The sequence below is a fragment of the Cyprinodon variegatus genome, unplaced genomic scaffold (assembly GCF_000732505.1).
Source record: "Cyprinodon variegatus isolate N-32 unplaced genomic scaffold, C_variegatus-1.0 Scaffold878, whole genome shotgun sequence".
Lineage (NCBI taxonomy): Eukaryota > Metazoa > Chordata > Actinopteri > Cyprinodontiformes > Cyprinodontidae > Cyprinodon > Cyprinodon variegatus.
The window spans coordinates 254,816-270,937 of NW_015151331.1; the positions used below are offsets into that span (position 1 = coordinate 254,816).

Sequence of the window (16,122 nt, forward strand, 5' to 3'; positions counted from 1 at the left end):
TAACCTGCTCCTTTGCTGTTTCATTGGTTCTCATCAGGTTTTATCAGCTTTCTGTGGTTATATTTGCATACCTTTTCATTTCGATATTCTTGGATGCTTAAGTGTGTGTTTTATTGTCCTGCAAGGTATTGGTGGCGATCCATTTAATGGCACAAACTTCATAGACTGTCTGGAGGTGTTCCTGCAGGATCCTAAAACAGAGGGCATCATCCTCATCGGGGAGATTGGAGGGAATGCTGAGGAGAATGCTGCAGAGTACCTGAAGCAGCACAACACTGTGAGCAAATGACAAAACTTCCCCTTACCTACTGCTCCTCATGTGTTTTAACATCAGCCAATAATTCAATTAAGATGTAACCCTTTTTTCCAAACCCAATGGTATCTATGATGACAGGGACCTGTCATGTGCTAAGAATATGTTTGAGCTGTCCTTCTGTTTCTTTGATCACAGCCTCAGGCTTTCTTTTATATGGGTGATTTATGTGATCAAGGTAAAAAGTGACAGATGGATGACGGTGTGACTCGCAGGTCATGTTTAAGAAATTGGCCGTTCTGATGAGCTGTGAATCTTCTGATCTTTACTTGTGAGGGAGCAGATGTTTGGCTGATGTAACAATGCGGCTGAAGTCTGCTGCTCACATTTACAGCTTCTTCAGGTCTGAAGTCGTGCCATGTGGATTACTTTTTAGCGTGCTAATTTAGCTCTGTTTGTTTCTGAATGTGTGTGCTTGGTGCTCTTGAGCTGAGAAATGGATTTGATTTGCCCTCCACTGCTCTAATGCATGCAAATCTGCCGCTGGTGTCTCAGGAGAATAACTACTGTGACTGAACAAATAAAGTACAAACAGTCCTCCCCCCCCACCCAATCACACAGTGTTGACAGTGAGGGACAGTTCAAATGAAACACAAGCATGAAAAGCCCAGCAGAGTGTAGGGGTAGGCTGCAGATTCCCCCTTTGAAAGTTGCATGTGTAGAAAATGGTTCATAAAACGGTGCTCTTGAATCACGTTTTTAATAGTCGGGAGGCGTCGTACAAATTTGACAGAGCACAATGTTTTCTCTTTGAATTAAATTGAACTTTTCATCCTTTGAGACTATTTGAAATAGGACTCTTAAAAGCAGTAGCTGTTTGAATCCGGCGACCAAAGCTATTTGGTAGCATAATTTGTAAGGAACAAAAGGATTCCACTTCATTAGATGAAAATAACATTTATCAACCCGCACAGGGTTTAATCCAGAGTACCAGGGAAAGCAGACTGAAAAACGCACGGAACAGGCTAGTCCAATTTGCTCAAATGTCATTGCATCAACTTAAAATGGTACTTAGGAGTTTGTATTGCTTCAAGAAGCTCATATGTATTCTGGGCATTATCCTGCAGTAGCCAAAGTTCTAACAATTAGTCTGGAATGTCTTCCTGATGCCTAATGGCAAAGGCAGTTCCTCTATGGATCTGCCTTTGAAGATCAAAACTCACCCACCACAGAACCAGCTATGTTAAATGATGTTGAAGGCATCATAACGCTTATCCACCTCTCAAGATCCTTTTACATCTGAGTGAAGCTGCTCTTTAAAAAAAAAGAGAAGAACAAAGCTTAAGTGCAGAACCTGCTGTTTCCATGGTTCTGTAGAAAATGCCGGCGGAGGTCAGCGCAGGACCTACTAGGGTACGTGGGACCCTGAGGCTAAATTCAAGAAGTTTGTTTTGGTCATAGACATTCGCACCGCCTTGAGACTGTGCTGGGAGACCAAGCAAACTTTCAAGAAATAGCTCGATGTGCCATCCTGGTGGAGTTGGACTTACTCTACATCCTCTTTGAGCTCCAAGTATCACCTCATGCTTCTAGTAATGACAGTTTTTACGCTTAAAAAAAATCATTCCTGGTCGTGTGCCTCTTGTTAATTTAATTAACACCAACAACTGCTTAACTGACCAGATCATTAGTTCAAAAGTGTCTCATTCGTTTTCTTTAGCATTGAACTTTATATGTGAAAACAATATTTAAGAACAGTTGATACCCTGCAGGAGTTGTGCCCTGTTAGGAAACCACACTTTTGGTTTTTCATGTCCTGCTAGTTGGTTCAGTGAGAGTGAACAAACTGTCACTGTAGCCTGATATATCTGGTAAAGAATTCAAAGAGGTGAAAAGTAGAAAAACCCTATACCAAGCTTAAAGCAGGCTCCTTCTAGTCTTTTTCTTAAAATGCACTGACAATATGAAACTTCAATTAGTTGGAAGCAGAACAAAGGACATTTAAACCAAATAGTGAAGCAGCTAAAATAAAACTTAGAGCTAAACTGGACCCTGAAACCCAACAATGGTACCAAAACTAACCAGTTAATCCACCAAAGCCTGTTGGGATTTTATACATGGAATATTCTGGACTACTTAAAGCCCAGATCTTTCTGAGTCACTCTGGGTTACCCATGAAAAGAAAAGAAACCCCTGAATAAACCTCCATTAGCTGAATGTTAGGACTGATTTGATCCAAGAGGGAAATTCTAATTTAAAATTTAGATTTTTGTCTATAATACTACTTTATTTACTTTTACCAAGGTTTATTTTTTATTTACCCGGAATTAAAACCATTTTGTTTCTAGAAATAATTTAAAGAAATTAATAAATTAAATATTAGACTTATTACACCAAAAGGTGAAACATTGTTCAGTTTTATTACACTTAGTTTCTCTGTCATGTCAGATAATGTTAACCGCACTATTTGAGCTTTTGCACACTGCAAAAAATAAAATTTTCTTTAAATAAGTGCATTTTTTCTGGAATTGAGGAGGTAAGTGAACCAATTTGCCAATGGAACAAGATGATTTACATTTAATATATCAAGGGTTAAAGGACTTATGTGTCTACAGGACTTGGAAAAACTTGTCCATGCTTTTATCTTCAGTACACTTGACTACTGTAATGAGGTCTTTACAGGTCTCCCTAAAAAAAACAATCAGACAGCTGCAGCTGATTCAGAACGCTACTGCTCGAGTCCTCACTAAGACAAAGAGACTGGATCACATCACTCCAGTTCTGAAGTCCCTACACTGGCTTCCTGTGTCTCAAAGAATTGATTTCAAAGTACTTTTGCTAGTTTATAAATCACGAAACGGTTTAGGGCCAGAATACATTTCTGACCTGCTAGTACACTATGACCCCCCCCAGACCTCTAAGGTCATTTGGGACAGGTCTACTTTCTGTTCCTAGGGTCAGAACTAAACAGTGGGAAGCAGCTTTCAGTTACTATGGTCCTCACATCTGGAATAAACTCTCAGAAACCTGCAGGTCTGCTGCTACTCAGTTGTTTTAAATCAATGCTGAAGACCTTTCTTTTTGATGTTGCCTTTCTCTAAATGGCACTCATTTCTTTACTGTTTAATCTCTTATACTGCACTGTAATTTTTATTCTGTTTTTATTTTTAACTGTTTCTTCTGTGTTTTATTTATTTTTTTAACTGATTTTATGTAAAGCACTTTGAATTCCCCTGTTGCTGAAATGTGCTATACAAACAAAGCTGCCTTGCCTTGCCTTGCCTTAAAATGAGAAAAAAAACAATTGTCTTATTTCAAGTGCATCTTAATTACTTTGACAAATCATCTTATTCAGCTACTTAATAGACTTAATTTCAGAAAATTTGACTTAGTTCTAGATCATTTTTGCAGTGCAGAAATGTCAGATGCTACAGTGAGCTTAGTTTTTGTCAAATGTTTGTACATTCCAGTTACTCCTACCGCCCAGTCATGTTTATGGGAAGCAAAAATTGTCTGAGGTCGGCTTTAGTTTGTGTTTATGGAGCAAAGCTTTTCCCCTGTCATGTTGGCAAACAGAAACTGTGAAACTCCCCCATCGGTCTCTTAATGAATGTAATAAATCTGTAATTCTAACAGTGAAAGACAAAAGACGGCTGAATCGAATAGCAGCACATCCCCCCCACCCCATTACCTCCCTCTTTGAATTGTTACTTAGTGCCAAGAGAGGCAGGAATTAATAGAGTAATTAAACCTGCTTTGCTTGAGGTAGATTTAAGGCTGGATTCACATGAGGGCGGTTTGTGTATTGAGAATGTGCTTTGATTTCTGAGTCAACTATTTTCGGCTAATTTGTTTGTTTTGCTATCAATCTTTCATTGGTTAGAACAGATGCTTCTAACATATACAAAGCTTTTTGTGATATACCTGAACTCTTTGTATAACTCTGCGAGTCTTAACCTTTTACGTTGGCCATGCTTTCTGTTCCAGAGCCCTCGACTTTTCCTTGAACGATGTGTGCCCTGCTAAGTCTCAATTATCAAAAGTTATCTTGGGCTTATGTATATTAAGAACTGCCATCTCATCCCTGCCAGTGTCATATTTAGATTTAGTCCTGAAGCGCCAGCAGAAGTGTGTGTCTTTGAAGGACCTTGCTGTATTGCTTTGGCTGTTAAACATGCCACATTCGCTCTCTGAATGCTGTCTGCCAGATGAGCTTCAGCCTGTACACCCGCACACAGCCGTCCCCTGCAATTATGTTGTTATACCCAAGTATGAAATATTAGCTGCTACGCACAAGCAAAGGCTCTGTCCCTCTATCTGGTTATGATGTTATGGCTGAAGATGAAAAATTAGCTCTCTTCACCTTGGAAATGATCTTAACTGTTGAATGTAACATCCATCAATGAGCAAGTAGCGCAGACAAGCGCTGAGCTAATCACTGGCTGCATGACTAATTACCATTTCAGAAATGAGATGATATGAAATGGCAGGAGCCTGAGCCCCTATCTGGTCACACCGCCGCCCCTGCAATTAAATGGCTTGATTGACCCTTTGTTTTAATAACGCTGGCTTAGACAGGGATGACTGGTTAGACTTGCGTGTTATCATGGTATTCTCCAGTGGGAGGGCACGAGGGGCTTTGTTTCTAATGAATGAATAAAATGCAGGTGCAGAAAACTAATTCCTTCTATTTTGGTACAGACTCTCCTGCTCCTGTTGCTTTGTTAAACAAATTACACTTTTCCCACTGGTCTTTCTCTTTTTATTTTTTTCTGTTCAGCTCCAATAATTAGAGCTTATTTTGCTTTGTTTTCCACCCCCTGTCTTCTATCTCTAAGGGAGATAACGCCAAGCCTGTGGTGTCCTTCATCGCGGGGCTGACAGCTCCCCCCGGCCGCAGGATGGGCCACGCCGGCGCCATCATTGCTGGTGGAAAAGGCGGAGCCAAAGAGAAGATTGCAGCTCTCCAGTCGGCTGGAGTTGTGGTCAGCATGTCCCCTGCTCAGCTGGGGAGCACAATGTACAAGGTGAGACTTCAGTGAACAACAGCAACTACAAATGTAAGCAGAGGGAGATAGAATTAGTTTATAGAAGAGATTTATTTGAATGTCAGTCTATCCAAACCCCTATACATGTTGGTGGTTATTTGGGAGTGATTCCTGATGTCAATATCATTTTCTTTGTATATTTACGTTTCATTAGGGCCTAAACAATTCATGGGATTAATCCTGATTAGTCGTTTATTGAAATAATCTTCAACAATTTTAGCAATCGATTAATCATTAGCTGGAGTATAGAGACTCTAAAACATGGCTTTAGATTAAAGAGCAACCCAATTATACCAAGATTGTAAAAAAAAAATCTAAATAATTTGGACTTAAGATAAAAAAAACAAAAAAACTTTTTCACCTGTTGATCTGCTCTATCCAGAACTCCTGAAGTGGAAAAGTTTTAGTTTCACCTGGTTTAATTTCGTGAAAAAACTTCTTTACAGTCGTATGGAAGTCATATTTGAATGTCAAATCATTCTGGCTTAAACATGTATATAAATGTGCTCTTTATCAGAACTACTATTATTTTTAAATTCCTGTCTTAAAATCTGTGTTTTTTTTCCGTTATGCTGGCCAGTTAGTTATACGTCAGCTTGTACACCTAAATTTTGGCAAATCATATATCAACGGTCATCTGTCAATCAAATTTTTTTTCGGTCATAGCATCTTGATTGATATGCCGCAGCTAATATACGCAACGGTTGAAATAAGAATAATTTCCTTTACCATTGAGTTCCGTCCCAGTGTTCACAGTGATGGACGTTTGTATCTTCATCAGCCTTAGAGCTATTAGAACTGACAGCGTTGCGAGGCAAGGGCTCAAACATGTACGGCTGTAAGCCTTCTACAACAAATGAAACTTCTGCCGCCCTGGCGTCCTCTTCCTCAACAACTTTGAAGCTGTTTTTCTCCTCTAAATAAAGAATGTATGACGGAGGAGACTCATCCACAACCTCTGACACAAAATTCTCCTCCTCTTGCATGTTTCCGCTGTCCATAGCGTTCCTTGTCGTTTCTTAGTGCTACTTGGACCCAATGTAATTTCCCATTGGGAACCTACTAGCACTAAGTTGCTAACTGGTTAGCAAGATGCTTCAGAGACACCGGCCACAACCAAACATGCTTTTGAATCTTCCTCAAGAACAATCCCGCCCCCATGATAAACGACCAATCACATTCACTTTATCCACTTCTGTAAATTCGGGCACCACTCAGGAGAATTCGGAATCCAATGGTTAGAACAGCCGTTTCCCCACGACTTTAAGGAACCTTATCAAATTATTAATGGATTAATCAAAAAAATTATCTTTAGATTAATCGATTTGCAAAATAATCGTTTGTTGCATCCCTACATTTCATTAGAAATTATACAGTAGTAACACAAAGAAAGTTTTATTAGCATATAATTCAAAACATAGCTGCTGAATGCAAATGCATGCATGTATAGGTCAAAGATGATACAAAAGAAATCACCAATATCAGCCAAAAATATCACCTGGCCAATGTATTGTTATGTATAGACAGGGATATACCTTTTACCGTATTTTCGCGACTATAAAGCGCATATAAACGTATTTTTTTTCCCCTCAAAATGTGTGGAGCGCCCTATAGTGCGGTGCGCCCTATGTGTGTTGTTACTGCGGACGTTTGAGACCATCATTAGAACGTTAAAGGGGGAAGTGTGGGCATGGATTGTGTATAAAAGAACAGGTACCGTAAATTCTCTAATATAGGCCCGGGCCTTTATTTCACTCAAGTGCATCGCGGTCCAGGCCTTTATTGGATAGAGGCCAGTATTAGAGACAGGCCTCTATTGCTATTTGAGCAAAACAGACTACCAGTGGAATGAATAAAAATGAGATTTTGTGTCTATTTGAACCTATAAAACACTAGGTTCATTTATTGAAAAAGTACAGTTACCATGTCTCGCTTGGTTTGAAGTAAAAAAAATATATAAAAATCCTCCAATTCTGTTTAATTCTCCTCCTCAGTTTCCTCCTCCTCTTCATCTCTCCCTTTATTCTCCTCATCACTCGCGCTGCTCCTCCTGTTCTGCTGCGTGTCTGTTCTCTTCCTCGCGCAGACGGGCAGCAGCAGGGCTTGTCGTTCAGCTGCGCAGGGCTGTGGTACTTGTATGTTACTTACTACCACAAGTATAATGTTGAGGTATGCCCAGAAAAAACGTTTATAGCCCCGGCCTGTATTAGAGACCGGCCATTATTTACCTCCTCTGACAGCGAGACCGGCCATTATTAGAGACCCGGCCGCTATTGGAATACAGGCCAATATTAGAGAATTTACGGTATGTGCTTTATGCAGAACTCCTCGTCTCCTCATTGAGGAGATGATGAAATAGTGGCTGAGGCAGGTGTATGTAAGGAGACCAGGTGGTTTTTTTCCACTCATCACCATCGCTGTTAATCTGTGACTCCATGCGTGCCCATCTCACAGCTGATGTGAAAAACATGGTGAAACAAATGAACGCTGTGCTTGCTGTTATTGCGGGAGGTCTGACAAAGGAACTTCAACCGCTCGACTTTGGTGTGAACCGCGCAGCAGAAGCAGCGAGTTTACATGCAAAGTCAATGCTTCAGCCGCGCGTCAGAACTAACTGGTACAATCTAAACTGCAGGCACCAGGATAATAAAAGCGAACATATTCTGCCGGCAGATTTCTGCATTTTAAGTTAATTTATGCGTCAAACTGTTTCAGAGGAGTGATCATAGCGCTCTGTGTCATCAGCAATGTGTCTGTCTCACGGCCAGCTCCCAGGTTTGATTAATACTTCGTAATAAATACATGAATAAAGCACAAACATACTCAGTTTTGCTCCCGCTCTATTTTTAAATACGTAGTAGAGGTATTTAAATGTAGTAGAGGATATGTAGCGGTATATAAAACCTGCATCCTATAATCCAGTGCGCCTTATGTGTGTGTTAAATACAGTAATGGCACACATAACTGAGACTGCGCCTTCTAGTACTTATGGTCGTAAAAATATGGTAAATAAAATATCTTGGATCAGATTTTATTACAAAAATCTTGGACTTTTAATAATCTCATTGTTGGAGTTTTTTGTCTTCTTAGTAATCTTTAGTAGATTTAGTGTTTGGATAAACCAGTGGTTCCTTGTCTGTTTATCTTGAAAACCCCTGCTTGTTATTGTATATAGCCTTCATGTACGTCCATATGTAAAAAAAGGTTGTTTCTGTTGTTACCAGGTGATGAAGTCTGTGAAAGGTATGTAATGCTGATGATTTAATATGCTATTCCATCAGTTGACCTTACAATGTGCAACATTCTTTGACCAACCAAAACATTTACAAGAAATTTCAATTGAATGAAGGATAAAATCCTCTTAGAGCTGTGATATTTCATTTTCTCTAACATGATAAACACTCTGATTTCTCCAACATCCATATCTATCGAACAGAGTTTTATCTTCCCTCAAAGCATGTTGCAAATCCCAGCATAAACTGAAGTTCAGAGCCACTAGGCTGTTCCATCTGCTGTGTTTGCTCCCCCTCGTTTGACATGTTTCTAAATGTGTACCCCGGTTTGTGCATGATGATTCTGGAAGCTGAGTCTCTTTCTCCATCCCCGGTTTTTGTCTGGTAAATGAAGTTTCAGTCAGAAATGTGTCCATCTGTCGTTTGATTTTTGACATGTTGTTGTGGTTTCTTCCCATTTCGTATTTGTTCTTTCTAATTTATGAAAAGTCTCACAAACATTGCATTTTTGGTCTGTTTATTCTTTTTCCATAGTTTTCTTGATACTGGTATCAAAGCATGTCATGTAGGCATAAGCATGTTACAGCTATAGTTTTCCCTTTGAGACGTGGAGATTACAAAATGCACACTACCAAAAAGAAACCCTAAAAATTCATTGATTCATTAAAATAAAGATGTTAAAGTTATTAAACATGTCAAATTGTAAATACCTCCACCCATCCATTTCTGTCATGCTTGTCCCAAGCGGGGTTGTGAGGGGTGCAGGTGCCTATCTCCAGCTGTCTACAGGCGAGAGGCGGGGTACACCCTGGACAGGTCACCAGTCCATTGCAGGGCAACACACACTCACACCTAAAGAAAATTTAGAGAAACCAATTAACCTAACAGTCATGTTTTTGGACTGTAGGAGGAAACAGAGTACCCAGAGAGAACCCACTCATACTCAGGGAGAACATGCAACTTAATGCAGATAGACTCCGGGCCGGGAATCTAACCAGGAACCAGCTTGCTGCAAGGCGGCAGTGCTACCCACTTACCTATTATATGTAATCAACAGTTTTACTTTTGCTGACTTACTTGATTTTTACACGTTTTAGAGTGATTATACAGTTAAAAATGAAAGTAAAAGTAGACTAGTTATTTTGCACGTTGTATGGAAGACTTTCCAACTAGCATAGATTTATACAGTATGAACAGAAAGTAAAAAAAAAAAAAAAATCAAAATGCTTTTATGTTATTTTTACTGGAAACCCTCCTATTCTCATCATGCCCCAGGTCTTACTGCTCAACATTACATGAAAGCAATTTTAAACTGCTCAGTCACTGAGTGGCATTTTGCAAATAACCAAAATGAAAACATAATTCAAGATATAATGCACTGAAATGGTTCCATTGTTTTGCTGCTCTGCATCCTTTTTTTATTCTGTTTTCCAGTATTTCTTTTGGTGACATGGTTTTCAACTTTAAAAGTCTCTCCGTGTGGCACATTCCGAAAAAGGAAAATATTTCCTCAATAACTCGATAATAAATCTAATAATAATACACTTTCAAATGGACTAGAACAAATCATCGAAAGCTTGACTCTACATAATCCAACATCCGTATCTGTGCTTGGGGGGGTGTTGCTAAAATCTGATTTTAGTTTAAGAAGGCGGCACTCAGTAGTGCCATCAAAACATATTCATACCCCTTGACATTTAGTTGCATTGCAACCACAGACTTTAATGTATTTATTTGGATTGTTTTTATTATGCAAACACAGAGTAGCAAATGGCTGTGATGCGGAAAGGGGGTTTAGAAAACCCCACAAGCCTACTAAGGTTTTCAATTAGGAAAAGTATGTGTATTTATTAATGTTAATATAAATACAGGTGTGCTGTGAATGCCTCATAGGTGCATAGTTGGTTGGCTATCAAATCTACTTTAATTATTAATTGAGGAGAGAGCCAAGAGGCCCACAGCTCAGGACTTAATTGTCACTACACGGTCACAAGTAAAAGGCAAAGAAATGTAGTTATCATCTATCAAGAAGGGCTATACAGTATATAAATATTTATTTACATGTGTACAGAGCGTCTGTATGGATGGACTATTAATTGTATAGATAATCATATAGTAATTGTAAACAAATCCAAGTATTTTACTGCATAAGAAGTACAATATGCAGAGAAAGGTGATCTGGGGAAACTAGACCAAAATTATCTACAGTATGTGCAAAAATAGTGATGTCTTGCTGAGAATTAACGCTTCAGTTCTATTCAAATCAGCTATTCATATGGTGAAACTTAAAGCTGCAGCCTTACGCTACTGGGACAATTTTCTTCTGCAGATTAAGAAAAGCCCAGCAAAGTTTAACGGTAAGAAGGCTGGAGCTAATTACAGGCCATCATGGAAGAAAACTTGTTAGAGGTGTGGTCTCTAAGCATGTTCGTGTGTTTAGATGGTTTTGCTCAACGTCTAGACAATAAATCTAATTGAGAATCTGTGGAAAGATTGTGGAAAAATGCATGTTTTTATAGATGTTCATAGATGACTGAGCTGGAACTGTTTTGCAAAGAACAATGGAGTCGGAACCAAGTTAATTTAGTCACGCTGTGCAACTCCACTCCCAGCTTTATATTCATATATGCTGAAGTGTTGATCACTACTAGTGTTAGCTTTAATTAAAACTCTGTTATACATGTGAGAAGAAAAAGACTCTTCTTGGAGTTTCATTTTAAATGTGCTTCTAACAAAGAACTGCTGAAATAAAGGGGCAACGTTTAATAAGCATGTGTCGACCGGCTGAACCGATGCCACCACCTCTTTATTTAAGTTTATCCCAAGAGAGGCTCTGTTAACAAGAAGTATAAAAAGTGAAGGCATATATTACACCCATTTATCATTCTATACTTTCATTACCACTGCTGGAAACAGTTTGTCGGGTTTACATGAATGCATTGCTACATGCTGCTTCAGACTGGGTTTAATCAGAAGAAAATTTGATCAATATGAAACTTAAGAAGGTGAAAAAGTGAAATGGGTTAAATGGCTGTGAACAGGCAGTGCTGAGTTTATCAACGGTGCTTTTTAGCCTTGAACTACGGCGCAAAGGCCTCTGGGAAATGCAAAGCGTAGGCTGGTTATGAACATGAAAAGTAGAAACTAGAGAGATGGATACAAGATGATCAGAAGGGAGTCTGTTCCTCTTATCTCCAAAAACCTTCAGTAAAGTTTCACGCATTTATATGATGTCTATGCAGCTGTTTACCCTTCAAACTGAAATTATCTTTACACACTTCTTTTTCTCTCCTGCCTAAGCAAAGTAAACGTGATGTTTTCACCTAAGCAGCTCTTTTAATTAAGCCTGTTTTAACTAATTGTATAAAGCCTTTATGATGATAATTTTTATTATTATTATTCAATTAAACAGAGCTCTTTTTTACCTTATGTAGTCATTAGTGCCATAGTTGCCTCAAATACTGGTTCTTGGTTTGGTTGTAGCTAACTGTCATACAAAGTGGTGCCATCATGAAGAAGTATTTCTATATTATAATTATTTTCATTAACCTTTGTTTAACTTTCAGTTTTACTTAATATGACAAATGTTATTTCTAACTCGTCTCTTATGGTACTGTACAGATCATATAGGCTCATTAAACCAAATATTTATCTATAGTATTAATAGCTTTATAAGTTATTTAGTAGTAGAAAGAAGTTAGACTTGCAGAAATGTCTTTCTTGTCAGCTTATCAGGTGCATCATCACAGTTTCGCCCTCATTTCACACCGTTTCATTTTATAAATATAATTCAGACTTCTTTTTTTTTATTGCATTCATTTTATTGCGTAAGCTTTCGTTTTATAAGGTCAAAGGCAATAGAAAATGGAGAATAAGAAAGTGATGCTAAAAAGAAAAATATTTTATCAGAAAACTGTGTAAAGCATGGATTCACATTAAGGTTTAGTCAAAAGATTTAACACTTCAGACAAGGCATAAATATTATAATGATGGCCGTTTGTTTTATTTTCTTTGTATACAACTAGATCTACTTTGTTTTTATTCAATCTTTAAAATTGTTTCTATATTTTATGATGCTTTAGTGAAGCTGAAGTTACTAATGACCTGTTAGATTAGCAGCACTTTTATGGAAGAAACCAAGTAATGTTTAATCCTTGGTTAAAAAGATATTCAATAGCATGTCATAATATTGTCTCGTAATATTGTTAAATTTAACTTCAATACTAACTTTGAGTTCTGACACATCAGTATGGTCTAATTTTGAACCTTTTAGCCTGCAGCAGCTTTTGTTATTGGTATTTATTTAACTGCTTTTCATCTTGCCGTTTCTTCCATATCCCTGCTGAAGAAAGTATTCCCCTGCCACTGACATGTTTTAAACTCTATAAACACGAGTGGACAGTGATGTTGCATGTCAGTTTTTCATCAAATGTTTCACTTTGGATCAAGGGGCAACATTTGCAGTTTAAAGACCCTCTTTTTCCGCACATTGTATAACTAAACCCTGATTCGAATGCATCTCTAATCCATTAGCTCTCTTCTTCATGTCTGTTCACTGATGTTCTCTAACAAACCTCTAAGACCTTCACAGAACAGGCAGGTTATTAATAATAGAAGGAAACTATTCCTGCTGAACCCCCCCTCCTCCATAGTCCAAAGCCAATATGTGCAGCCAAACAGAAGCCTTTAGATTTGGACGCTCTAATAAATTCAACAGTTGGAAAAAGAGGTTACAGACGTTGTTTACGGTGTCTCACGGCTTCATATATCAGGGTTTCACAAAGCTGCTGTCGTGGCTCATTTGTAAAAGTCTTCTCTTTCATTTCACATTTCCCTCTGCTCTTCCCCATTTTAGACCAGGGGTGTTTTTGCTTGTCTCCTTTGACTGACAACCTCTATTTTTCTCATTTTACTCCTCCCCTTGCTCTTCACTTGTCAAACGACAGACCGGACCAAAAGTGTTTCTTCGCCTGTCCATTTGGAAGACCTCTAAAATCCTTCCTTGAAATATCTATTCATTTTGTGACCTTAGATGTACGGTAATGTCTGCTGTTTGTCAACGGCACCGTTCTATATATTTTTGTCAGTTTTTGCCTTCTGTTAAGCTTTCTTTGTTTTCCCTAATTTACATATTTCCTCTTAACCTTATTCGATTCTTTTATTGTCCACCTTTAAGCAGAAAAACAGCAAGCAGAGCCGAGAACACTCCAGTTTCGTAGATATTTATCTTAATTTATGTTACCCTTCTAGGCAGTCACAATGAGATGGTGAGGGTGCATCTTAAGCACTTTTGGCTTTTCATGTTTTTATTTTCTCGCCTTAGGGTGGCAGTATAACTTCATGCATTCAAAAGCCACAGAGGAATGGGCCAACTTGTGCTTGAGTGCTTGTGTGTTCTCTAGACCTGATAAATGACATTTGCATCAAGTTACTCTCCCTTTTGGAATGGAAAATTCTCTGGGAACGACGTATTCTATCATCCTGCGATTTGTGTGATACTCTGCAAATTGATTATGTAAATAGCAACATCCTTTTTAATGGCTAACATAATGCCTTCTCATTTATAGTCACATGGTTGGACTCCACAGATAAACACAGTTAGCATAACCTCACATAAATCAGATTTTTACAAATGTAACCCCCCCATCGATTGGAGGAAGCCATCTGTTTTATTGTTGACAACCAACAAGTGAGCCGTTTTACTGCTCGTGCTTTCCCACACGTATGTTCTGCATGAGGTTGAATCTCATGGCATGAAAAAGAGACACCAGAGCTACTCAGCAGTCTCTCCCCCAACAGCAGATCAGATACACAGGATCAAAACAAGTCTGTATGAATTCCACATGAATAAATCATTCATATCTTTCTGTCTCCCTTCGTTTCACGCTGTGTCTCTTCTTTCTCTTTGTTGTCTGTCTTTGCAGGAGTTTGAGAAGAGGAAAATGTTGTAAATTGCGCTCCAAGACACCCGACTTTTACCCCATTCACCTTGGAAACGAGAGCTGGACATGCCCTGAAGTATCTGTAAAACCCAACATTGAGACACACAAGCAGTGTTTCTATTGTAATTTTTCTGCCATGAACTTGTACCTTGCACATAAAGAGAGAAATAAAACATTAGTGTCTTAATTGTGTTCAAACATTTCTGTTATAAACAGTGTAGAAGCTTTATCGATGTTTTCTTCCACGCCGTGCTACCAGGGTAAAAGGGAGATGCCACAATTTCATCCTGTAACACTGTGAAATGTATTTCATCACCGGTTTCTCTGGCTGTCCACTTAAAAAAAGAAAAAATATATAATTTTCCTCCTGTGTTGTGTGTGTACTTTCAAACTGCATGCACAACAAGTTCCTCAGTCCCCAGTTTTTCTGTGTCTAAGATTTAAAAGACTTTTTTTTTTGTTTTTCTGTTAGACTTTCTGGCGATATCAGACTCTGGTTTATCCTGCTAGAGCCACTTATCTGTTGGTACCGCTGGTAAAGATATTTAAAAAGGCTCAAAATGGTATACGTCTGACAGAAAAACAAGATTAAACACAAAACATAAGAATTTTGTGTTTTTCTCTTTATTTTAATCTATAAACTTTGATTGGTAACCTATGCCTCTGGAATAGGTTACCAATGAATGAATGTGACACGAAGCTACCCATAATTCCAAAGGGACCAAACAATTCATGTAAGGAAGATTTTATTTTTAAAGTCAGGGGAAAACTTTGAGGTTAACCAGAATTATATCTAAAATTGGAGCAATAAATAGTGTTTTAGTCAAGACCACACCAACTGAGACCAAGGAGCTCAGACACAAAAAAAGACCATATTTGGTCTCGGCCTCTTAACGTCTTGGCCTTATCTCGGTCTCAGTACTCCTTGGTCTTTGTTGGTTTGTCTTGACTACACTAGCAATAACTGGAAATATGAAACATGATGATTTACAACAACAAGAAAGCAGGAAGCACAATGTCAGGAGTAATAAAAGCAGTAAAAGGACTGCTATAAGTCAGCATTCCACTGTCCTGCAAGCTCTAAATGTATTGATCCAGCACATCCGAATCAAATGAGTAGGTAATTCATTCCTGAGCGAACATGTGAAGGAGGGCATTTAGCTTCTGATTCAGCTGCATCAAACAGGCCTGTTGAAGATGCTGGTGGGATACCCCGCTAAAGCTCAATGTTGAGAGCTGCATCATTTTCTTTACATAACATTTAGCTTCTGCTTACAAGAAAATCTTTTAAGTTTCTGTTTTGTTTCCTAAACAACCTTTCTACTCTGTTGCACCATAATGGGGGATGACAACAGCTGCAAATTAGCTCAAAACTAAATTGCAGCTCATGTAGACAGCTCTGTAAACTCCAGGCAATTTTGTGTTTGGTGCAGTTGATCACACATGGTGCGTCTGAAAAGTATCTTACTGAACAAGCAGAGTTCTCACAGTTATAAATGGTAGTGTAAAAAACTGTCGAATGCAAAGGTAATGTTTTCTCATACAGGATAAATGCTAATATGTGTTTACAAAAAGATTTTGGCTTTGCTGTGAGCCACAATTCCTCTCTTAGGGCCGGTTTGCGGCAATGTAGTTTGTACAAACTA

At 38.5% G+C, this 16,122-nt stretch overlaps 1 protein-coding gene across 3 annotated transcripts in view; it reads left to right on the forward strand.

The window, feature by feature from the left end:
- Positions 1–14,636, forward strand: part of suclg1 (succinate-CoA ligase, alpha subunit) — a 29,118-nt gene extending 14,482 nt beyond the window's left edge. Inside the window, exons 7-10 of one of the 3 annotated variants that reach the window (XM_015397647.1) lie at positions 126–277; positions 5,092–5,280; positions 8,526–8,544; positions 14,459–14,636. In XM_015397647.1, the coding sequence (XP_015253133.1) occupies positions 126–277; positions 5,092–5,280; positions 8,526–8,544; positions 14,459–14,466 (368 nt within the window). In that variant the 3' untranslated portion in view covers positions 14,467–14,636. Of the gene's footprint in view, positions 1–125; positions 278–5,091; positions 5,281–8,525; positions 8,545–13,480; positions 13,543–14,458 lie in introns of those variants that run through there. The other 2 variants (XM_015397645.1, XM_015397646.1) reach the window with 2 other exon arrangements.
- The last annotated feature ends 1,486 nt before the right edge of the window (positions 14,637–16,122 follow it).